Here is a 25,436-nt window from a genome sequence, read left to right on the forward strand (position 1 = left end):
AAGAATTGAATATACAGGTCTACTAGTCCTCCAGGTTTAATTACTGTTATTAATTCTCATCCACTCATCCTTCTACCTAGATATGTCTTTATAGGTAAAGTATGTACTTTTAGGTATGCCTTTATAGGTAAAGTATGTCTATTATCTTTGGCAACATTTCAGTTTCTTATCCATAGCACTAGATTTTCATTTGTTTTGTTGCCATCCCCAAACTGGAAAGAGGATATTGGTAAACAAGCCTTAGCTAACAAGAAGCAGTCTTGTCAAGTGAGAGTCACCTGGTCTCCATCAAGCACATGTGTCATGCCTCTGATAACACAACAAACAGCTGTCACTCACCTTTGTGTTTTCAAAAGGCAAAATTCATCTTCAACTAAGTATTTCCCAGGCTGCCCCTAAAGATATGGTTTATATATGTGTAAACAGAAGTTAAACGTGCAGTTTTATGTGAAGGAGAAGAAATCAGACAGTGGGGAATGGTTCTCCAGCTGAACATAAAGAATATTTGTTTAAGCAGGATGCTTAGGACCTGAGAGATTGTACAGCCAGCATTCATCCCAGAAGACATGCCTGGGAAATCTGCCTCCTCCACCAGGCTGCTCAGGGTTGACCTTACTATGAATCCCATGAAAGAGAATAGACAGGCTGTGAACAACTTAGTTGCTAGGCAAGCAACTCTAGGAAATCTTTAATGGACAAGGTCAGAAAATGATGAAGTATGTCATGGCCTTGGTTTTCTTCCCCTTGACCTCCCACAATCGTTTTTAAAATAGCAAAGAAAGGGTTAGGAAATGACTTGGCTGATATCAAAGGAGGATGATAAAGCTGTTCAGCCATTCACCCGTATGGTTCCATCCCGTAATTAGAGATCAGCCTATCACAATACCAGGTGTTGGACAGATGCCAGTTCTGTGAATTGAGGCACCTAATTTCTTCACCTGAAAGCAGGGATACTTAGCCTGAATGTTCCATCCCTACGTGCTGAAAGTTTGCCTTCACATTTGGGTCCAGCTGTGATGGAAAAGGACCAAAGTCCTCACTTCATCCTAGTGATTTTTCACTCTAGCACCCCTTCCTAAGGTTGTTTTTTTCCCTCTTCCACCACATTCCTTTCATTTCCTACAGTTCTTGCTAAGAACCAATTGTAGGCAAGAGGACACATGGTGAGAGCCCAGCCCCTTGCCTTTAAGAACCTCACGGGGCACAACCCACATCAAATGACAACACTCCAACTGAAAAGTCTCAGTTCTGGGCAATTTCCAGCTCATTTGGAGGTGTGTTTTTTTTTCATCTGGGGCTTTTGCAAGCTTCTGACTCTGCCCTGTAAGTCTGCTATGGTCTCCTCCAATCTACTTTTCACCAGCTTCAACTGTTATTTTCTCCACAAATACTTCAGTATAAACTCATGCTTATGTGAAAAAATAAGCTAAATTTACAAGCTAGATGTAGTTAACTTCAAGATGTCCAATCACAAATCCACACTTATTAGTAGCCACTGAAGTAGGCAGAACTACCTTGCTTTACTCCACAGAAGAGGCCTGCTGGCTATCCGGAACCAAAATGTCCTACCCTTTTCATCCCTAATCGCTCTAGGTGGCAACTCTGTCTAATAGTCCTTCAGGATGAAACTTCTAGAGTTATACTTGATTTCACCTCACAGCTCCACTTGGTCTGTCTTAGAAATAGCTCCAGAATATGACTTTTTCATGACCTTTTCTACCCACCAGAGGTGAGCCTGCATCATGCTTAAGAGAAAAATATGCAGGAGGCTCCCCTCTAGGCCTTGCTTCAGGCAGGCTCCCTACAGCCCGCTCCAGCAGTCAGGATGGCCACAGTGACAACCTTCACACAAACCAGGCCTTGGTACTTCCCAGCTCCACCTTGACATTAGCTCCCCTTGACTGGCCTCCTTTCTACGCAGAAATATGCCCACCTCAGGGCTTTGCTCTAATTCTTCCCCAATATCCTCTTGGCCTCCTCCTTCAAACATCTCAAATCTCACCCTCTCACTGTGGTCCTTCCTGGCCACTTCATTAGCTACAACTTATGAGTCTCTGAGCTCCCAGACCACTTTATCTTGATTACATTTTCCTATACATTGTCTTGTGACATATTATATATGTATTAAGCTTATTGCTTATGTTCATTATTTAATTTATATATTATTATACATAAGTGTTCATTGCTTATTAAACATATTGATTATGAATGTTTTTCCCTTCCACTATAGACCTAGTTCCACAAAGACAGAATCTGAATCTGGTCCAAAGCAGCCACAATCAAGCCTGGTACCCAATGTGCATCTTAGGAATGAATAAATGAGTGAGGGTACTTACAGAGGATTGGATGGGTAGAAGGAAAGGATGGGGCAAAAGTACAGGCAATGCTAAGCAGCCTCCCATCCATCTCAATGACAAGAGCTAAGATGGGGTGGAGACCAGGGTATAGGATATAAGCATACGGAAGAGGAGAAGACATTTGTAGCAGAACATAGAAGACAAGGATTGAGTCATCACCCAAAACATGACAGGCAGCAGAAACCAACATCAAGAACATGCTACTGAGCATCTGAGGTCATCTGGGGGTGAGGAAAGGGAATACCAAGGGGAAGACTGTGTGGAGGGTGACAGCTGGCCCAGGAGGCTGGCAGAGGGCTTCACAAGCCAGAGAAGGACATTGGGACTAGCCTCAGTCAGGTGATCTCTTGGGCCCAAGGCAAATGAAGATGGAGGATTTGTGGAATTTTCCCAAGCCTGTTAGTCAAGAAGATAAAACTCCCTAAACAGCATCATCATTTGGGTTTTTATAATAAGACCAATACAGTAAATGTGACTGTATATGACAAAAACCACAAAATAAACATACCTTTACCCCCTCCATAAATTCCAAGAAACCGCTTTCCAGAGTGCAGAGAATCTTGTCTAAAATGATTAATGTTTTCCAACCAAAAACTTACAAAATTAGATATCCCTTCAAAAAATCTCCAACTCCTTAAAAAAAATCTCCAACTCCTTGATATAATTATTCCTTCTCATATATTATAAGAAAATGGGTGGTATATAAAGAAATCCTAGTGCCATCTAACCAGTGTGTGTGTGTGTGTGTGTGTGTGTGTGTGTGTGTGTGTGTTCATAAAGGATTACTAAGTTTAGATGACTTCTACTGGATCTCTTTCCCTCCTATCCTCTCTCTCTCTCTCTCATACACTAATATAATCTCTCACACAGAGCTACATACTCGAAGTTGTTCTATCAACACATTTATGGAAGTCACATCCTACAGACTCCATTCCTTTAAAAAGCATCCCAAGGCTCATTCTTTAACCTCAGTCTGAATAGCCTTTGCACCCTAAGTTTAACACTTCCCTTCTTCCATGGTACCATTTTCAAACTTTTTACCCCTCACAAGTTTGTTTTACATATTTCTTCTAATCCTGTGAGGATGTTGCCAGGTTGCTTAACCTCTCTGCACCTCATTTGCCTGTCTGTCTTGTTCACTGGGTAAGTACCAACAGAGGGGGGTTGATCATAATGAATGTGATGAAATGAACTGAGGCTTCCACACTCTGCAGAGTGCTACATAGGGAAGAAGTGAGTCTGTAGTCCAACTCAGATGAACTTTCCCAGACTCCCTTTGTCCTGGCTGCACCTAACTTCTCATTTATCAAGAAGCCTTGCAATCTCAATGGGCAATGGTTGGGATATTTCAACACTAAGCATTGACCCTGAGGCACTGCAGGATCCGATGAGGTTTCTGAATCATCAAAGCCTGAACTACATGTTTGCGTGGCATGTGTATTTTATTGTCTTCCAAACTTGAAAAATTTATGATGAGTACTTGGCAGTATTTTTCAATGTGTGTTCCAATATGTTTTACACAATAAAAAGGACTTATTGTCAGAGTTTAAAAATGTTTCTGCCTGTTCAGCATTCATTCTTTCCTTCCCTGGAAACTACATTTCAGTTTCCTTTGGGGACCAGCCTACCGCTAACTCTCTTGTTCATGTTATCCACAAGGGCTCACCCCATACACTGGCCCAGGAGTGGACCTGAGCTCAGGCCTGAGCAATAAGTATCTTCTATTACCACTGTGATCAGCTCAAGAATCAGTATGAGACTCAAGCCAGCAAGAGACTCAGCTCTGGTATATGTTCTGGAACCACTGAGATTGCTAGTGAGGAGGAGATAGGTCATCTTAGAATCACCCCATGGACAAGGCCCACCTTGGAAGAAAACACAGGGGGGAATGGCAAAGATGAAAACCAAGATCTCATCATCTTCATTGCATCCAACTAATCAACAGATAGACTTTCCAATAATTGCTCCAACCAATAGGGTTTTTTTTGTTTTTTGCTTAAGTACTTATTATTGCAAGAACGCTCTTACATTAGGTTACACAGTTAAAATTTGTTGACACTAGGACTTGGTAAAGATTTCAGAATATTAACATGCAATATGGATGTGTATCAAGAGGCTATATATGAGGCATTCCCCAAACTTGTGTATCTAATGAACTTTTCCTTTTTGAAGACTATTATCATAGGGCTTGTAACCCACAGAACACCTTGGAAAGCCCAATGCATATTACCTATAGGTTAACCCAATATTAAAATCCTGCACGTCCCCATTCCCTTATTATTCTGGATAAATGAGACAAAGGGGAGTTCATTTATCCAACACTGTTGATGCATTTTTCCAGCCTTTAAAAATGGATGTGTGTAATTTTTTATTCATTTTACTAAATTGAGGTCATAAGCACAAACCATAGTATATTTTTCCAGACTTAATAAAATATGTGTGCAGATATACAGACTTGTCTTTATTATATCAGGGTCATAATTCTTGAACTGCAATAGTTTTGAATTCTCCACTTAAAAAAATATTTTTGGCTACAAGTATCACTGCCAAGCTGTCAATTTCCTAGCAATAAGTCCTCATACTCATTTTTGGGCATAACACAAGAGAAACTCACTGAAATTGTGTGTATGTGTTGTTTTTTTTGTCAGTTGTGGGGCTTGAACTCAGGGCCTAGACACTGTCCCTGGCCTCTTTTGCTCAAGGCTAGCACTCTATCACTTTGAGCCACAGCACCACTTTCAGTTTCCTGAGGGTTAGTTGGAGATAAGAGTTTCACAGACTTTCCTGCCTGGGCTAGCTTTGAACCATGATCCTCAGATCTCAGCCTCCTGAGTAGCTAGGATTACAGACGTGAACCACCCAATGCCTGGCTAATTGTGTGTTCCTTTTTATTTATTTATTTATTTTTTTGCCAGTCCTGGGGCTTGGACTCAGGGCCTGAGCACTGTCCCTGGCTTCTTTTTGCTCAAGGCTAGCACTCTGCCACTTGAGTCACAGCGCCACTTCTGGCCGTTTTCTATATATGTGGTGCTGGGGAATTGAACCCAGGGCCTCATGTATACGGGGCAAGCACTCTTGCCACTAGGCCATATCCCCAGCCCCTGTGTGTTCCTTTTTAAAGAGGCCAATGTGTTCATCATGAGAGCCAGGGCAGTGAGGATACATAAGTACCTCAGGTTCTATACATGAAATTCAGGTCAATGATAATTTTGGCACTTCAAAGGCTATTTCTTTCCAGGTTCCTGCCTTGGGCTTAAACAGATAACAATTTCAAAGAACCTTTGAATATGGAAAGGATTGTAATACTTAGGCCAAGGAAAGAAACACTCCATCTTGATACAAAGCATCAAACTCCACTTTGAATGTGTAAAATGAAAAGCTTTTATGTTTTCTACACCCAGGAGAACCCATAGGCAAAAAAAAAATTCCATTTCTTAGTTTATAAGTCATCCATTGGCACGACTGTCGAATTTTAGTCATTTTTCAGGTATTTTGTCTGCCTATAACTCAAGTCGCTGTTTGCCTGTTTAAAGAGTATTTGTAAGGCTCCCTGCTTTGTGCTTCTATAATGGGATGGATGGGGATTTGAGACTGTGGGTTGATGACTAAGCTCCCCTCTGTTGTGGAAAACATAGCCTTGCCCCCGAGCGGGAAGGCAGGGTTACAGGCAGACAGACTAGTTATTGGGGGCAGTGAAGATTCAAAAAACTCAGAGCAGTCTACAGTCAGAGGAATGGAAATTTTCTGGACCTTTTGGTTAGCATCAAGCTGAATTGGCAGTCATACTTTGAGGCTTGGCCAGGAAAAGGCATCAAGACTCCTTATGTTCACATCTAAAACTGCAGTGGGCAAGGACTACAGGCATCTGTGGCCTACGATCTGACTTAAGGTGGAACCCAGTATAGCAACCTGATGCCACAACCCTGATGCCTTTTGCAGAATCCAGAGCACATATTCTGGAAGGTACATAAGCTTCTGGGCTCCCACTGTACCCCCAAAGCAAGGAAGAATCAAACACCTGCTCAGGCAACCATGTGCAATGTCAGTGCCTGCTCTGCCAAAGAAAATACTCCTGCCTGCCCCTCAACCCCAGCATCTATGCTGAGAAAGGCTTTTGTCTTCCTATGTGGAGGCCTACTAGCATATGTGGGCTTAGTTGATGGCCTGTGGGCTAGGGAGCCTATTAATTTGCAGTTAAGATTGTGCATACCCCCAACTATCCCACGTGCTTCCTTTTGACAAATACATAGCAGAATGTCACTGGGAGAAAAGGGATCCTTCCAGCTCCTCTTCCAGATGGGTCACTTTGGAAACCATGCCCCCATCCCGTTAGCATTGTGCTTGCATTAGGAGTAGAAGCTTCTAAGCTGTGCTTACTGGGTATATTTCAAACAATTCCAGACTAAGGAAAAGCTATAATGGAAAGTCATTTAGAAGATACTACATGACAGCAAAACCCTAAGACAGAGCATCAACTGACTGCTCCGCTGGTCTCCCCCAGCACAAGCCCCAGCTAGGACAGCTACCCTATCTCTGCTCAGTTGAAGGCCAAACCTGAATCCCTGGTGATGTCTGAGAGTACCAAGGAGAAGGGCAGGACTGGGGGTGTGATGAGAGGGGGGATTGTGGCTGAACAGCTCTGGGGAATGGCCTGGGGTTGAAGGTTAGTGCTGCTCCCTTCACCTATAAACAGTCAATGGCCTGGTTCTTTGTTATTATTATCTTTAAGTAGTTATGCAAAGGAGTTGCCATTTATCAAAGCAGTTTATGAATACAGTACATCTTGATCACTGTCATCATTTTCAACATTATCACCCACTCCTTCCCTTACTTATCTGAATTTTAGGTTATGTGTTGAATGTTTTGCCTTTTAACAAAGCAGATTATGTGTACAATGCATCTTGATCAGGGTCACCACTGCAACATCTTCACCTCCCTTCCACCCACCTCTTCCTTTTTATTTCTCAATTCTGTGGTATAGACAATGAATTCTTGTCTACATTCCTATCCTTTGCCCTCTTCATTCTACTCTCTTCTTTTGCCCCCTCCCTACCCTTTCACGGGCATTCATTTTCTGGTACTTATTTTGTTGGGCTTTGACTTAAGTATACATATATATGTATATATATACATATATATTATCAAACTGAATTACAGAGAGGTTACAGTTTCATACATTAGGCATTGGATACATTTCTTGTACTGTTTGTTACCTTGTCCCTCATTCCCCCCTCCCCCCTCCCTCATTCCCTTCCCCCTACCCAACCACGAGTTGTTCAGTTGTTCAGTTCATTTTCATCAAACAGTTTGTAAGTATTGCTTTTGTAGTTGTTTGTCTTTTTTTACCGTGTCTCTCGATTTTGGTATTCCCTTCCAATTTCCTGGTTCTAATACCAATATACCTGGTTTCCAATATACTCAGATAAGATACAGAGATAGTGTAGGTACAACCACAGGAAGGTGATACAGGAATATCATCAATAATAGAGGCTACAGTTACATATGGCACGTTGAAAGTATTTACAACTGTGATATAACAATCATTTCCATAACATGGAGTTCATTTCACTTAGCATTATCTTATGTGTTCATAAGGGTATAGCTATTGGGCTCCTGTGATCCTCTGCTGTGACTTGCCTAAACCTGTGCTAATTATTCCCTATAAAGGAGACCATAGAGTCCATGTTTCTTTGGGTCTGGCTCACTTCACTTAGTATAACTTTTTCCAACTACAGAGCTTCTGCAGAGCAAAGGACATAGCTCGCAAGATAAACAGAAAGCCCACAGATTGGGAGAAGATCTTTACCAGTCATTCAACAGACAAAAGCCTCATATCTAAAATATATGCAGAACTAAAAAAATTACCTTCTTCCAAAACAAAACTGCAAAGAACCAATAGCCCCCTCATCAAGTTGGCTAGAGACTTAAAAAGAGACTTCTCTGATGAGGAAATGAGAATGGCCAAGAGACATATGAAAAAGTGCTCTACATCACTGGCCATAAAAGAAATGCAAATCAAAACAACATTGAGATTCCATCTCACCCCAGTAAGAATGTCATATATCAAGAAAACTAACAATAACAACTTTTGGAGGAGATGTGGCCAAAAGGGAACCCTACTTCATTGTTGGTGGGAATGTAAACTGGTTCAGCCACTCTGGCAAGCGGTATGAAGATTCCTCAGAAGGCTAAACATAGAGCTCCCCTATGACCCAGCAGCCCCACTTTTGGGAATCTATCAAAAAGACCACAAACAAGAACACACTAAAGCCACCAGCACAGCAATGTTCATCGCAGCACAATTTGTCATAGCTAGAATCTGGAACCAACCCAGATGCCCCTCAGTAGATGAGTGGATCAGGAAAATGTGGTACATATACACAATGGAATTTTATCCCTCTATCAGAAAGAATGACATTGTCCCATTTGTAACAAAATGGAAGGACTTGGAAAAAAATTGTACTAAGTGAAGTGAGCCAGACCCAAAGAAACATGGACTCTATGGTCTTCCTCATAGGGAATAATTAGCACAGGTTTAAGCTAGTCACAGCAGGGGATCACAAGAGCCTAATAGCTATACCCCTATGAATGCATAAGATAATGCTAAGTGAAGTGAATTCCATGTTATGGAAACGAGTGATATATCACTGTTGTAATTACTTTCAACATACCATGTGAAACCGTAGCTTCTATTGTTGATGATCCTCTTGTATCCCCTTCCTGCGGTTGTACCTGCACTATCACTGTATCTTATCTGAGTACATTGGAAACTGTATATACTGGTATTAGCACTAGGAAAGTGAAAGGGAATACCAAAATTGAGAGACACAGGATAAAAAGACAAACGACTACAAAAGCAATACTTGCAAAACTGTTCGGTGTAAACCAACTGAACAACTCAGGGGGGGAGAGGGAAAGGGGGAGGGGGGAGGGGGGAATGAGGGAGGAGGTAACAAACAGTACAAGAAATGTATCCAATGCCTAATGTATGAAACTGTAACCTCTCTATACATCACTTTGGCAATAAATAAGAAAAAAAATGTAAAAAATAAATAAATAAATAAAATAAAAAAACAATGAAAGACTTCTTTTTTTCCATATCTTGGCGTTCATTTCACTTACTATCATCTTATAAGATTATATGTACATGGCTATTGAGCTATTGTGATCCTCTGCTAGGACTATCCTAGACATATACTAATTATTACCTATGAGAGAAACCATAGACTCTGTTTCTTTGTGTCTAGCTCACTGCACTTAATATAGTTTTTTCCAAGTCTTTCCATTTCCTTATGAATGGGGTAATGGCATTCTTTCTGATGAAAGCATAGAATTCTATTATGTATATTACCACAATTTCTTTCTTGATCCATTCATCTACTGAAGGACATTTGGTTGATTCCATATTTTAGCTGTGGTAATAATGCTACAATGAATATAGTTGTAGCTTTAGTATGGCCTTCTTTGTGATCCTTTGGGTAAATGCCTAGAAGTAGGGATAGCTGGGTCATAGGGGAGCTGTATGTTTTTAGCCTTTTGATGAACCTCCACATTGCTTTCCATGGTGTTTGAACAAGTTTACACCCCCACCAACAGTGTAGTCAGGTTCCCTTTCAGCCACATCCCACCAGCATCTGTTATTAGTTTTCTTGATAATGGCCATTCTTACTGGGATGAGGTGAAATCTCAATGTTGTTTTGATCTGCATTTCTTTCATGGCCAGAGATATTGAGCATTTCTTCATATGTCTTTTAATGGCCTGGTTCCTATTCCCTACAGTTCTTATGGCCTATCGGCCCTGTCAGAGAACAAGTCATCTCCCATGTATGCTTTGCAGTCTAGTGAAATCTGTCTCAACTGGCAGGTGCAGTGGGCCTGCCTACCCACCCCCATGTGACCACCCACCCTCATAAGCATATTAAACAATAAAATTATCGTGAAATCATATTAAAAACATAGGATTCTCAATAAACAAAAGACTAAGAAATTTTTAAAGACCGGTGGAGAATGGTGAATTGAGGACTGGTTGGCAAAGAAGCCACAGCTGAGAATGTTCATGCTGGAGGGAACCAGGAGCAAGAGGGAGCAATGCTCCAGGCAGAACCCAACAAGGGCTCACTATACAAAGTAGCAGGGGGCTGGGGATATAGCCTAGTGGCAAGAGTGCCTGCCTCGGATACACGAGGCCCTAGGTTCGATTCCCCAGCACCACATATACAGAAAATGGCCAGAAGCGGCGCTGTGGCTCAAGTGGCAGAGTGCTAGCCTTGAGCGGGAAGAAGCCAGGGACAGTGCTCAGGCCCTGAGTCCAAGGCCCAGGACTGGCCAAAAAAAAAAAAAAAAAAAATTTGGGGCTGGGAATATGGCCTAGTGGCAAGAGTATTTGCCTCGTATACATGAGGCCCTGGGTTCGATTCCTCAGCACCACATACACAGAAAATGGCCAGAAGTGGTGCTGTGGCTCAAGTGGCAGAGTGCTAGCCTTGAGCAAAAAAGAAGCCAGGGACAGTGCTCAGGCCCTGAGTTCACGGCCTAGGACTGGCCAAAAAATAAAAAAAAAATAAAAAAAATAAAAAAAAAAACAAAGTAGCAGGAACAATATATACAGGGTGAAAATGGCACTACATTCAGAGGACATATCCTTCCCTATCTTTTTGTGCATGGCACAAGAGCATGGAGCCTGGTCATAAATGGAAGCTCAGAGCCAGGTGTTGGTTGTTCATGCTTGTAGTCCTAGCTAGTCAGGAGGCTGAGATCTGAGGATTTCAGTTTGAAGCCAGCCCGGGCAGGAAAATCTATGAGACTCTTATCTCCAATTAACTACCAAAAAAAGCCAGAATTGGAGTTTCAGTTCAATTGGTAGAGCATTAGCTTTGAACAAGAAAGCTCAGAAACAGTGCCAGACCGAGTTCAAGACCTAGAACTGGCACACACACACACACACACACACACACACACACACACACACACACACATACACAGCTAATCTTTTATAACAGAAGCAAAAAAAAATGTATTCTTCATGTTATTAAATGATTTAAAAATCAACCTACTGCCTCTAGGAGGCACTCAATATTCAACTACAGCATTGTCCATAAAGGGTTGCTCTGACCTGACCATTACCATCTAAAATAGAAGATCCATAAATCTAGGTTGCCATCTTTGTTTTAACCATGGATGGAGATGTATTCAATGTTAATTCTGTAGAGTGCATTTCTTTAATGTTTTATGATTCTTCAATTAATGTTATCTACATATTGGAAACATTTTTTACTTTTAAAGGATGGGTTTTGCTAACTTCTCTTGGATATTTTTTTTGCCAGTCCTAGAAGTTAAACCCAAAACTTCACAACCTCACTCCCTCATGCCTAGCACTCTACCACTTGAGCCATACCTCCAGTCTAGCTATTTGCTGGTTAGGAGATAGAGGCTCATGGACTTCTTTGCCTAGACTGACTTGAAGCAGTGATCTTGGCTGAGCCTCCTGAGCAGCTAGGATTACAACCATCAGCACCCAGTTGACTTCCCTCAGTAAAGGAAGAACTTGATGTCTTCTGACACTGATTGTGGCAGCCTGTCAACTACATATTCTGCCAGTTGAACATGTGTCACCTTCTAAATCAGGTAGGGAAATAACTTGTTGGTTTAGAGCCAGCACCGCACTTCCAGCTCAGAAGCAACTAATGAAGAGAAACTGTCAACCCTCTAAACACCTTTTAAGATTAAAAGGTACTGCAATTTTTAAGGGGGGTTTGGGGGGAATGAAGTAAGACATATATCTAGATGAGAAGACAAAGATATTACAGTTTTTAACAAATTTTAAAAAAATACCAGATCCAGACATTAGAAGGAAAACTATAAAAAAGCACTTAGCACCTTCCACCACCTCCTTTGAGATATTAAATTACAAAAATAGGAAGAAATAAAGAGTCTCGGTGTTTACCATCTCCTTTAAAACAGAAGAGAATAAAGCTTTATATCTTAAAACAGTACCAAGAGAAAAGTGAAAGGCATGTCTGGCACAAAGAAGCCCTGAAGGTTACCGGCATTTGGAATAGGCCTCACTCAGAACCATGGTCTAAGGTCTAGGCATTTCTAGACAGCAGTGTCTACACATATTCTCTCAACCCAGAAAGTAGGAACAGCTGTTTGAGTCTTAAACTCCCATTTCCTTGCATGGGGAACAAGAAATGTTTCTCCCTTTTTCCATTTCTCCATTCTTATCCTTTTATGCTAAAATGAATCTTGACAAAACGATCCAGAAGCAGTAGAATGAGAAGTCTTTGATTCTTGTTTTTTTGGTTTTTTTTTTTTGTTTGTTTGTTTTTTTTGGCCAGTCCTGGGCCTTGTACTCAGGGCCTGAGCACTGTCCCTGGCTTCTTCCCGCTCAAGGCTAGCACTCTGCCGCTTGAGCCACAGCGCCGCTTCTGGCCGTTTTCTGTATATGTGGTGCTGGGGAATCGAACCTAGAGCCTCGTGTATCCGAGGCAGGCACTCTTGCCACTAGGCTATATCCCCAGCCCCTGATTCTTGTTTTTGTTTGCTGTTTTTTGTTTAGTCTTATTTTGATGCCCCTCCTGGGGCTTGAACTCAGGACCTGAACACTTTTCATGAGCTTCTTTGTTCAAGGCTAGCACTCTACCACTTTACCACTTGAGCCACAGCTCCACTTTTGGCTTTTTGGTAATTCATTGGAGATAAGAGCTTGATCCCTGCCTGAGCTGGCTCTGAACTGAAATCCCCTGATCTCAGCCTCCTGAACAGCTGACTACAGGAGTGAACCATTGGTGTCTAGCCTTGATGTTGTTCTTAATTGGGAGAGGAATTGTGTAGCAAGTATTTTTTGGGGGGAGCAAGATTTTGACCTCTCCAAAATTGAGGGTAAAGCACCAGGATCTTCACACATGTAGGTGATCCAATGTAATGTAACCTACAGATAAGCCACCTGCTAACCTGGTGGACAGGCCCATAGACCAAGGAAGATTTTACTTTCTCAAGAGGGATCTCAGGCCCAGCTGATACCAAGGACACTATATCAAGAGCCAGCAGACCACGTCCAACCAGCCCAGGCTTTCACATCCACAAAGCCTTCCCTATCTCCAGCCAACCAACCTCACTAAAGTCATCTTTCAGCTCTGTCTTGTTTTTTCCCCTGAAACATCATTCCCAAGAACTAATAGGTTCTATAACAGAGAATGTTTCCTGGATTGCTATAAAATTATCTTTGGTCTCTAAAAACTTTCGTTTTTTACCACACCTAAAGCTTCAGGAAACATTGGTTAGTAGGTAACTATGCTCACTTCATTCTCATAAGTGAAAAATATAATAAACGTGCATGCTTTTGAGAGAAGACAATGTGTCTGAAGGCATCCATCACAGGATGGTATCAAATATGAGAGCAGTATGTGCACACATACATATGTTTGTGCTTTAATATCAATACCTTTCCACAAGGAACATAATAGGGACACTGAACATGCAGTCCTCACTGAAAAGGTGCTGTGATCAGAGCAGGGAGAGGAATCTTTGCTCCTCTTTCCTTCTCTCACACAGTTACTTCCTAAAACCATATTTTCAGGAAGCAAAATTGGTAAACAAAAAGTAAATCAGCTTTATGAACTAAGTATTTCACTTGGTAAAATATACAAAAAAGTAATTATCCTAACTTTCACACTTAAATACTAAAGAAATTGTACAAAGATTATACTCATCAGAACCAAGCAATCACCATTTCTACCTACATTTAATGGATGGTAACTTTGAGCCAGGGTTAAGTGACTTACACACACACACACACACACACACACACACACTCTCTATTCTATTATTCAATGCAAACAATACAACCATGAAGTCAGTATTGCTCTTGTCCTCATTTTCACATGTAAAGATTTTGACGAAGGACTCAGAGCTAGTGGATACCAAGGCCAATATGCAATCTCACAACTGATGGACTCCAAGGACCATATATGCTTTTAGAATTCAGTTCCACAAATCTCTGTAGAAGCAACTGGTGGCCTTCTTCATACATTTTGTATTAGCCACTTTAACAATAGTAAATATATTTTAATTTCAAAGGAAAAAAAAGAACAAATAGGAAATGGTGAACTGGTTCCCTAAAGCCAAGGGAAGTAGGGAAAGCAGAGATGCTGCAGTGGCTCAGCCTACTTGAGGTTACCATGGAGATCAGCAGCAAGACTTCCTCTTCATCACAAAGGCAGAGCTCACCAGCTGGCTCAGTGTTCCTTAATCATCCAAGTTGATTCTATTCTCTAGTTTTGTCTCCTTCTAACAATCAGAAACACTATAAAAGTTTATTAGTCTTAAAAGTTGCAAAACATGCCAAGAGCTGGTGTCTCACACCTATAATTCTGACTACTCAGGAGGCTGAGATCTGAGGATTGCAGTTTAAAGGCAGCCTGGACAAGAAAAGCCAATTAACCACAGAAAACCAGAGGTGGAGCTGTGGCTCTAGCAATAGAGAACTAACCTTGACCATAATAGCTCAGGGACAGCACCCAGGCACTGAGTTCAAGCCCCATGACTGCCCAAAAAAATTACAGTCACATAACTATATTGAGAAGGGCCCCCCCCAATTAAAAATTCCTACTAACCAAAGTAGAACATGTCTAAATCAGTGAACCAACATATAGCCACAGGCATACATATTAGAATTATGAAGAAAAGTATTAGTAAAAATAAACCAACTTAAAATAAAATAATTTAAAATTGTTTTATTTTATTATGATTGTGGGGAAGTAATTCTAAGAAAGTCGGAGGAACTGAGACAGATTGCTGAACTTATGTAACCATTTTAGAACTATTTGGCTTTTCAAATCAAGTCTATTATTTCATTTATTTGTTAAAACAAATGATGATGAAATGAAAGAAGCTACCTTTATTATTCTGCTTCCCACCACAAACAAGTACCTGAAGAAAACTCTGAGGAAAGATCTGTGTTGAATCACACTTTTCTTTTTATTCTTATTGTCAAGGTGATGTACAGAGGGGTTAGAGTACAATACATTTCTTATCAAACTTATTACGTCCTCCCTCATTTTTCTCTCACCTTCTCCCCTCCTGAAGGCATTTTTATGACTTAATTATGGAGATTTCAGCAAGGTAGAGAGGACCCCAGAAATTGGCTCATACTTTCTCGGATTTATACCACGATCATTTGGTTCCATTGCTTCTGGCCAGTGGTGAGAGTCATCACTGTGGGGCACATGGTGAAACACAGTGGCAACCAGGGAACAGAGCCAGAGAGAAAGAGAGGAAGAATCTGAGGACAAAAATACCCTTCAAGGATGCAGCCCCAGTGACCTACCTTCTCCAACTAGGCCCCAGTCTTAAGTTCCTATCACCCCCTAATAGCACATTTAGCTTTGAATACTTCACTAGACTGATAAGAATAGAGTTTTCATTATCCTATAACCTTCCAAAGGCTCTACCTCTGAACACTGCTGCACTGCAAATCCTTCTTTCATAGTCTTTGGAAGTCATTTTAGGTCCAAACCATAGTGTTCTCCATTCACTTAATGGATTCCAATAAGCTAAAGTATGTGATTTGATGTAACCTGTGGATGTAGTGTGTGGACAAAGATGATAAGTGTCTAAAGTGTGGAAAAGATGATCAAGAGTCAGAAGGCCTGGACTCCAGTTCTGGCTTTGCTGCCCTGACTTTGAGCAATATGCTTAACTGCTCTGGGCCTTTCTACTAACAGCAGTTATCTCAAACCCCATATTAATAACACAAGGACTGCATGATGTAGAATCTGCCTCAGTGATACCAGAGTAAAGACACAAGTAGTGGGGACTTACAGCCTAGTTCATGTACATGAGAGTCTAGGAAAGACTAAACCCTAGGCAAAACAAAAAGCAAGTTCCTCACATGGGAACCAAACCAAATCTCTAGACTTGATCTAAAATCTCCTCCACCCTATTCACAAGTACTCTAAGACTGTACGTGCTTAAGGATTATGCAGCTTGAAAGAGAACTAAGTGCCAGGGCTCAATCAGTGGCCCTCTAAACTAGGTATCAGTCTCTTTCTCTCTATGTGTGACACTTATCCAGATCACTAGGCTCAACTGACACCAGCATAAAGGCTCTCTTGAGCAAAATGTCTTTTCTCAATTTTGTCCAATTAAATGACTCCAAATTACATCGCCTTAGAATCAAATTTAGTAAAACCTTAGGCCCGGGGCTGGGGATATAGCCTAGCGGCAAGAGTGCCTGCCTCGGATACACGAGGCCCTAGGTTCGATTCCCCAGCACCACATATACAGAAAACGGCCAGAAGCGGCGCTGTGGCTCAAGTGGCAGAGTGCTAGCCTTGAGCGGGAAGAAGCCAGGGACAGTGCTCAGGCCCAGGACTGGCAAAAAAAAAAAAAAAAAAAAACCTTAGGCCCAAGAGAAAAATCTCCAGGACAGGATCTGGATCATCTCTATGACAAGTTTTGTCACAGATTTGGTTATTGCCGCCATTGTAGGACAAGCAGGCCCAAATTCCCAGAAATGTGCAGAGTTTGGAAAAAAAAATGTTGCAGTCTTAAGCACTTAGAAGAGCCTATAGCTTCTGTCCACAACTCGAAAACCAGTTCTCAACTTCCTAGGTGCTAAGGCTCTTTCTCCTTGTCCCACAATCCAGTCTCCATGGATTGGAGCCTGCATCTGGCAGTCCATATATCTCTGAGATACCACAGAGTCTTTTCCTCTCCTCTTTTCACCCCTGACTGACCCCATCAGACAGAGCTATTCTGACTAATATGTCACACAGTAAGGAAGTAGAAATATGCTATATGAAGTATCTGTGGGCACACAGAACCCCAAAACAAGATTCCAGACTCAAGCTCAAAACCCCCACTAGTATCCAGAGTTTACTATGAAATCTCTTCAAGTGTCTTAAGCAACACAGATTGCAGAGAGCACATAAGGGTGAACACATACAGCTGTACATCCAATCCCCCCAAAAGTCAAATTTATTCTTTGACACTTCACACATGTCAAGGATTAATTATTATGTAATTCATACAATGATTAAACTAATAAAATACATCTGGATCACAAAAAGAAAACTGAAACTAGCTTTGATCCTATGAGCACAAGGTAAGGGATCTGAGGAAGTTGAGGGGTGAAGGGGAGACAGTAGAGGGACAGTTAAGGGAAGTTAATCAGCCCATGATCAAATGCCATTTTCCGTGAGTCACATGATTCTCCTTTTATTCAAATATCCCGGAATTGACGATGAGCTTTTTTTTTTCATTTTGGGGAATTCTTTTTTTGTCCAATGAATAACTTTCAATCATTTCTTGAAGTATTGTGTAAACTTTAAATAATTTTTCAAAGTCAGGCTGACACTGTCAACTCTCTCTCCTTAGAGTTTTCCATCTCACTCATGGAGAGTTGGCTGCTCCTTGGAGATCCTGTCATGGAAGATGGCCTATATATCCTGTGCCCCATAGCATCCACTTCCTCGAAGACATAGCCAGGGGGGTTAGGGTATGAAGCCAGGCACCTGCCCATTTCCTTGGGAGTAAAGCTGATCGAGTAGGTGGTCTGGCCCTCCACAGGGATATTCTCTTGAGGTCCAGACCATGAGGGCTTAAAGTTTTTGGTACTCGTAGGTGGATGAGGCACATAGTGGGCCCGAGTGGTAGTCAGGCAGTCCAAAGGCTCAGCAGGAAGGATTAGATGGTGAGTGGGCCTGATTGACTCTGCCCGAATGTTGGTCCACTGCTTGTAGTCATCCTTAGTGGTAGTGGAGCCCTCGAACGGGGAGCTCTTCTTAATCGGGATTGCTGGTCGGCAGGGCTTGGCAGGGGCACCCTTAGGGTATGTGTAATGGGCTTGCACGGTTGTCAGAAAATCCATCTTCTCTTCAGGCGGGACATAGTTGATGGGAGATCGGGAGAATACCTGAGGCGTTGGCCAAGCTTGGAACTTATCTCGGAATTCAGTAGTGTTAGCAAAACGTGTGTCTGGCCCAGAGGGCCTGCCTGGTGGTTTCAGGCTTTTGGCAGGCTTCCCTACCAGGCCGCGGAAGTACTCTTTGTGGGTAGTGAGGCTCTCAAAGGGGATGTCACAGGGTTTAAATCTCTTAGGCTCATAGACAAAGCGCTTCTCCATAGGGTGGGGCACGTAGTTCATCTTGTAGTTAGTCAGATCCTCCAAGGGGACATTATAGAGATTTGCTATGGGTGGAGGTTTACAGCTCTTCGTAGTCACAAGGCCCTTTATGGGGTAGTCATCTTGGTGAGTTGTTCTATTATCAAACTTGGTGGATGCTGGCCGGTAGTTGTGTGGTGGACGAAGGAGGTCTCGTTTTGGTTGGTTCCAAGGTAAATAATCAGCTGAAATTAAAGCAGAAGAGATCATGATAATGATAATGCAAGTGTTTACAAATGTATCAACTGAAATACAGTAGATTCAAGGGAGAACTCAAATAGTGTAACTCATTAGAAAGACGAAGTCCAACCCCAACAAAATCAGCACCAGGAAACCAGTACTTGCAAGAGGTGCAGTAGGGCTGAGGGGACATAAATTAACATGTTGAATTGAAATCCTTTTGTATAAAAGAAAAGAAAAGAAAATACACAAAAAAATACAAAAACATCTTATTCAGTCTCCATCTTTGTATATTTTCTATATTTTTTCGCTGTTGGTTTCCTTTCATTATGATCTGTAAGGCGAAAAACTATTTCTTTTTTTGTATTTGTTAAAACTTATTTTATGGCTTAAAATAATCTATTTTTGAGAGTTACATAAGCTTCTGAAAAGATTATATATTCTGCAGCCATTGGAATACCCTGTATCAAACTATTCTAGATGTCTGTTAAATCCATTTGATCTGTATGGTAGTTTAACTCTGAAGTTTCTTTATCTCTGTTTGGCCTGGATAAAGCCTATCTTTTGGTGAGAGTGAGGTGTTGAAACCACCAAGTGTTACTTTATTGGGACTTAACTGTTCCTTTACATCCTATTTTTATTTTTAGATATTATTTTTCGGTCTATGATTCCTATAAATACTCAATTTATTTTATTTTATTTTTGCAGTGCTAGACATCAAACCCCAAGTCCCCTGCATGCTAGGTAAGCACTGTATCACTGAGCCACAGCCATGCCCTTGACCATTTATTTCTTTCATATTGTGTAAAGGTTGAAGCTTATTTTCCATAACAGATATCCAACTGTCCCAGAACCCTACCTCAACACACACTGAAATGCCTAGATACTTTTATAAACAATTAGTTGGCAATAAAAAAAAACTGAGGTTTAATCCCTGTAGTCACTGGATTGTCGTTGTACCCATTTTGGTATCAGCACCATGCTGTCTTAAAACTACACTATGAAGTGATTTATAGTATAAATAGTACAACTCACTTAATAGTATGGTTTTTTCTTAATGGTAATATTTTATTACATCAATAAAGGATTCATAAATTGCTTGCTTTAAAAGATATAAATATAATGAAGGAGCATTTTCTTCCCAAAATAATTATAATAATATCCAGGTTATATTTGGGCTCATCCTACACTTTGGATTTGACTACACACTAACAAACAAGTCACTACCTTACTTTCACATAGCTAAAAGTTGTATAATGAATAGTTACAAATGCCCAACTCCTCTGAAAATATTGTTTAGTCTGTAATTATAAAGTAAAAAGGCTTTGAGTGTTCATTTAGTATTATTTTGAGACTGAGTCCAAAATATAATTATTAGTGTGATGAATTCTACCTCAAAAAAAAAACCTAGTAGATAAGTAGTAATACAAGTGGATCAATGAGAGATCCATAAAGCCTTATGGTTACCTACAGGTGCAAAAATCATCAGGGTAAGAAGAAGGGAATACAGAGCATGTCAGGGTATTAGAGGGCATTGATCCATGGTAAGCCTTTTTTTTTTTTTTTTTTTTTTGCTGGTCCTGGGTCTTGTCCCAAGTCTTGGGCTCTGTCCCTGGGCGTCTTTTGCTCAAGACTAGTGTTCTGCCACTTGAGCCACAGTGCCACTTCCAGTTTTTTCTGAGTAGTTCATTGCAGATAAGAGTCTGACAGCATTTTAACGTAACTTTAATAGTATGGTTTTAACATCAGAAAGTACTCTTCAAGTTTGATTTTTAAGAATATTTAATATTTGAATTTCAGATATAAAGTTCAAGATTACTTTTTAAAAATTCTTTTTTTTTTAATTACAAAAATATCCTGGGGACGTGGTGCTGTGGCTCAAAGTGATAGAGCACTAGCCTTGAGCCGAAGAGCTCAGGGACAGTGCCCAATCCCAGAGTTCAAGCCCCATGACCAATTCTCTCCCTCCACCCCCCCCCAAAAAAAAGGAAAATTATTCTGGGATTTTTTTTGCCAGTCTTAGAGCTTGGACTCGGGGCTAGGCACTGTCCCTGAGCTTCTTTTGCTCAAGGCTAGCATTCTACCACTTGAGCCACACCACTACTTCTGCCTTTTTCCTGCTTATGTGGTACTGAGGAATCAAACCAAGGGCTTCATGCATTCTAGACAAACACCCTACACTAAGCCACATTCCTAGCCCAGATCCTGGGATTTTTATAAGGATTTCATCTATAGAATGCAATGATTGCCAGGCACTGATGGCTCATGCCTATAATTCTAGCCACTCAGGAGCTTGAGATCTGAGGATCACTGTTTGAAGCCAGCCCATGCAGGAAATATCATGAGGCTCTTCTCTCCAATTAAACCCCAAAAAGAGAGAAGTGAAGCTAGGATTCAAGTGTTAAAGAACTGAGAAAGCCCTGAGTTCAATCCCCAGTATTGGTACACACATACAACAATTTTAAAAAATACAATGATCAATAGATCATTTCAGAAGTAATTCTTCCTTAAGCATTAAAACTTTTAATCCACAAACAGAAACTAAATTTAATGTAGATTTTAATTAGTTGCTTTCCATGCCCTGGTTATTTTTCACATACAAGTCTTATATTAATTCCAAAGCTTCCACTTGGATTTTTATATATTCTTTTATTGATATTCTCTGTTTAATGAGCCATTATTGAAACATTTTCCTTCCATTCTTTCAATATGATTTGCTGTGGGGCTGGGAATATGGCCTAGTGGCAAGAGTGCTTGCCTCCTATACATGAAGCCCTGGGTTCAATTCCCCAGCACCACATACAGAGAAAACGGCCCAAGTGGTGCTGTGGCTCAAGTGGCAGAGTGCTAGCCTTGAGCAAAAAAGAAGCCAGGGGAGTGCTCAGGCCCTGAGTTTAAGGCCCAGGACTGGCAAAAAGAAAAAAGAGCTTAAATATGATTTGCTGCTACTTTTTAATATCTTTATAATTGTGACTTATCTGATACATCCAATATCTGGATGCCCTGAGAGACAGTGTATATACCACATGCCACATATTTTTTAAGACAGATATGTTAGACAATATGCTTGACAACTCTGAATTCTAACCCTTCCCTTGGGAGGTTTGGGGGTTTTTTGCTAATGTTTAGTGAAATATGTAAACTAATTCTATAATCTTATCACTGCAGTTTTAAGTCACTGATTTTGTGTGTGTGTGTGTGTGTGTGTGTGTGTGTGTGTGTGTGTGTGTGTGTGTGTGTGTACACCAATCCTGGAGATTGAACTCCATGCCTGGGCACTATCCCTTAGCTTTTTGCTCATGACTAGCACCCTATCACTTGAGCCACAGCTCTACATTCAGCTTTTTTGGTGGTTAATTATAGATAAATGTTTCAAGAACTTTTCTGTCCTGGATGGCTTCAGACCACAATCCTAAGACCTCAGCCTCCTAAGTAGTCATGAACCATTGGTACCTATCCTATCTTAAGACACTGATATTTTTGCTCATTCTTTTCTCCATTGTTTTTATTTGTTTTTAATTAAGTTGGGCTTCATCCTGTGTAAGTGTAGCTTAGTGGTCAACCATTGAGCATAATAAACTTATATGTAAATTAGGAAACATAGTCAAAGACCAAAAAGTTTACAAGTTTTGAACTGGCTTTTATTTTCTGCTAAACATCTCATGCCTCCTCTACACAGGCAGTAGGCTCCCCATTTTCACCACACAGGTGGCATGCATAGATAGGCTCCTCTGATCGCTTGAGCCCATGGACAGCTTTACCCAAGTGCACAGACTTTATAGACCACCAGGAAATGGATGAATTCATCAAGGCCTACTATCTCTATCTCATTCCCTGGATCTCCCTGCTAAATTCCTAGCATCTCTGATTACCTATTACCTGCCTCAATTTGTATTGCAAACATCAAACTAGCTGTAGAAGTTAACTTCTTTGATTTTTTTTCTCACTGAGATTATTACTGTTTTTTTAAAAAATCAAAATCCCTTTATATGCACTTTATTTCAAATAAAACTCAGACTCTACTGGCATAAGAACTTCTTGCCTTCACAGTCTAGACTTCCCAAGCAGAACTATGACAAAGAAGGGGAGGGGAGGGGGATGATCGAAGCAGCTACAGAACAAATCACCAATATTCATAACTAAGATCCCATTTGTTTATCTTACATACATCTCTCAATTTGTTATATACCACTGTTTGATTTCCAGAGTTGTGCAATGGCTGGTTTTTACCATATTAACTAGGTGTATCATTATTTTTGGAGGGGTGGGATTTTCCAAGCTTCTGCCATTACAGAACTCTTGACATTCCCATCCCTACACACACTCTCAAGTTTATTTTAGGCTAGTAATACCACCAACTATTTATTTTAAGTAGGCTACATTTCTATGAAAGTCTAAATCCTCCAGGGTGTGGTGGTGAATGTCTATAATTCCAACACTTGGGAGGCTGAGGCAGGCATATCACAACTTTAAAGCATGCCTAGGATATATTTCAAGGCCCTGTCTCAAAAGAGAAAGAGAGAGAGAGAGAGAGAGAGAGAGAGAGAGAGAGAGAGAGAGAGAGAGAGAGAGAGAGAGAGAGAGAGAGAGAGAGAATTGAAAGGAAAAAGAAAGAAAAGAAAAGAAGAAAATCTAATCTCTCTCCAAGGGTCATTAATGGATCTGTCAACATCTTGAAAACGTTAAGGGCCTCAGAGTGAACCATCTTGCTGAATATAAACCATATGTCTCACCCCAAAACTTCAGGCCTGCCTGAAATAGGGGTATCTACCTGTAGGTACCTACATACTGCCTCAAGATAGTTAAGGGTGGGCAGAAAAGGGCTTTTCTGGCCCTCTTCTCTGATGAATGAAGTGTTAAGAAAACAGGGTCCTAAGCTCAAAGTTGCCTCATGTGATTTCTGCTACCCAACAATATAGTTGAAACCACATTATTATTCGGCCTCCTGACTTCCTCCACCCAGCATTTATTACAAGAAAACCTCCACAAGGCCCAGAAAAACCTCAGAATTCCACATGACAAACTATTCACACACCAGTAAAGCCCTTCGGGGCCACAGTGTCATGTGGGTAATTGGCCAGAACCTCTTTAAAAGGGATTCCATTCAATAATGGGTCTTTAAAAAAAACTTAGCTAAACCTAAAAGCTGAGCATCAAGTAATTACACTCTCAATTTTTCCAATTGCACAGTGTTTGGGAAATGTCACAAATTACAACCAAATGCTGCTGAAACATACTTTATTGGTGGTTTTAGGGACCCTAGTAAAGGTGCTGACCATGAGTGGGAAGGAAAACGTTTGAATGTTTTTTTCTCACAGAACTTAAATGGAAACAGAACATATAGATGATAGATAGAAGATAGATAGATAGATAGATAGATAGATAGATAGATAGATAGATAGATCTCACTGCAATATATATATTTAATTATCTTGGTCTTTGATTTTCTTTTCTTTGTAAAGAGAATCAGAGTATAGCCAGAATATGTGAAGATTGATATGAGAAACTTACTAAAGCAGCAAGTTGTCACAAGAGTTAAGACATCCAACAGGTGATATGTGAAAAGATCAGGCATATTAGGCAAAGTTATGCCCTTTATACACGTATGAAATGGTTCAGGACTAACCAAAGGGCAAGGGTGAAGGGCACAGACTTTCCCCAAACCTCACTCCTGCTCTTGACCAGAACATATCTTTTCCCAAGTTTTGGTCACCCAGAGACCTTCTAAATAATAGTTCAGAACCATTCATTTCTTTATTTCTTTACTTCACACCTTTACTGTTCCTTTCCCTGTGCTAAATGCTGGGAAGACAAATACTTGGTATTTAAGGCTGAGTTTTAGAAGCCCATGATGTAATAGATATAAGCAAGGAACAAACTGCTCAAACTAATAAAATCTAAGCATTTGCTATGATCTAAAGTCCCTCCAAACCTCACAAGATGAAAATCCCCACGCTCTTCCCTCCCTGTCTATGCATGCCTGGTTATAAGCAGTTGAGGCAATGTTTTGGTTATTTATTCTGTTAAAAGTTCATAGGTATGTGAAACATAAGTAAAAGGAGAATAAGACCAGATTTTCTCAATATTAACTTTAACATTTTAATTTTTAACTTTAATCTATCAGCCATGGTTTAATTTTAGCCATGAAATATTACTCAAGGACAACTTGGGATGTAAGTGGATGGATATAAGAAATGAATATGGGAAAACTGAATGTAGAAGAAATGAGCCATGGGTTGGGTTTTTTTTCTGTGTATATATTTTGAGGATGAATAGTTTACTGTGAAGGAGTAGTAAAGACGTTTTTTTTAGAAATGACTTCATTATACTTACTCCATCTTTGCTACCTCCAAGGAAAGCAAGGAGCCATTTTCATTCCCAGACCTCTCCCTATACCTACCATAAAGGCAGGGACAAGGGAACTGAGCTGAGCAGGCAGTTGCTCCTAAGAGCTTCTAACTACAGAGGTGGGAACACACAGAAGGTACTGATGAAATGAGTGTTTGAAGCTGGATGTAGCCTCACTGTTATCCCCCTCTGAAGAAAGCACTCGCCCCAGTTTCACTCCCTTGGTCACCTTCTTAGCATCTCTGGTACTCCATTCCTGTCTTCTGGTAAACACTGTATAAAAGAAGAGCTGGCTCTTTCTTTAGAGGCAAATGACATCCCACCTTGCACCTCTATTTACTCTTTTTGTGAGCACCACAGTGCCTGCTCTGTATGGGGTGAGGAAT

At 40.7% G+C, this 25,436-nt stretch overlaps 1 protein-coding gene across 1 annotated transcript in view; it reads right to left on the reverse strand.

The window, feature by feature from the left end:
* Nucleotides 1-17,703: 17,703 nt before the first annotated feature.
* Saxo1 (stabilizer of axonemal microtubules 1) overlaps nt 17,704-25,436 on the reverse strand; it is a 78,782-nt gene continuing 71,049 nt past the window's right edge. The window contains exon 4 of the mRNA XM_048347887.1: nt 17,704-18,707. Within this exon, the coding sequence (XP_048203844.1) occupies nt 17,704-18,707 (1,004 nt within the window). The remainder of the gene's footprint in view (nt 18,708-25,436) is intronic.

The sequence above is a fragment of the Perognathus longimembris genome, chromosome 1 (genome assembly GCF_023159225.1).
Source record: "Perognathus longimembris pacificus isolate PPM17 chromosome 1, ASM2315922v1, whole genome shotgun sequence".
Classification (NCBI taxonomy): domain Eukaryota; kingdom Metazoa; phylum Chordata; class Mammalia; order Rodentia; family Heteromyidae; genus Perognathus; species Perognathus longimembris.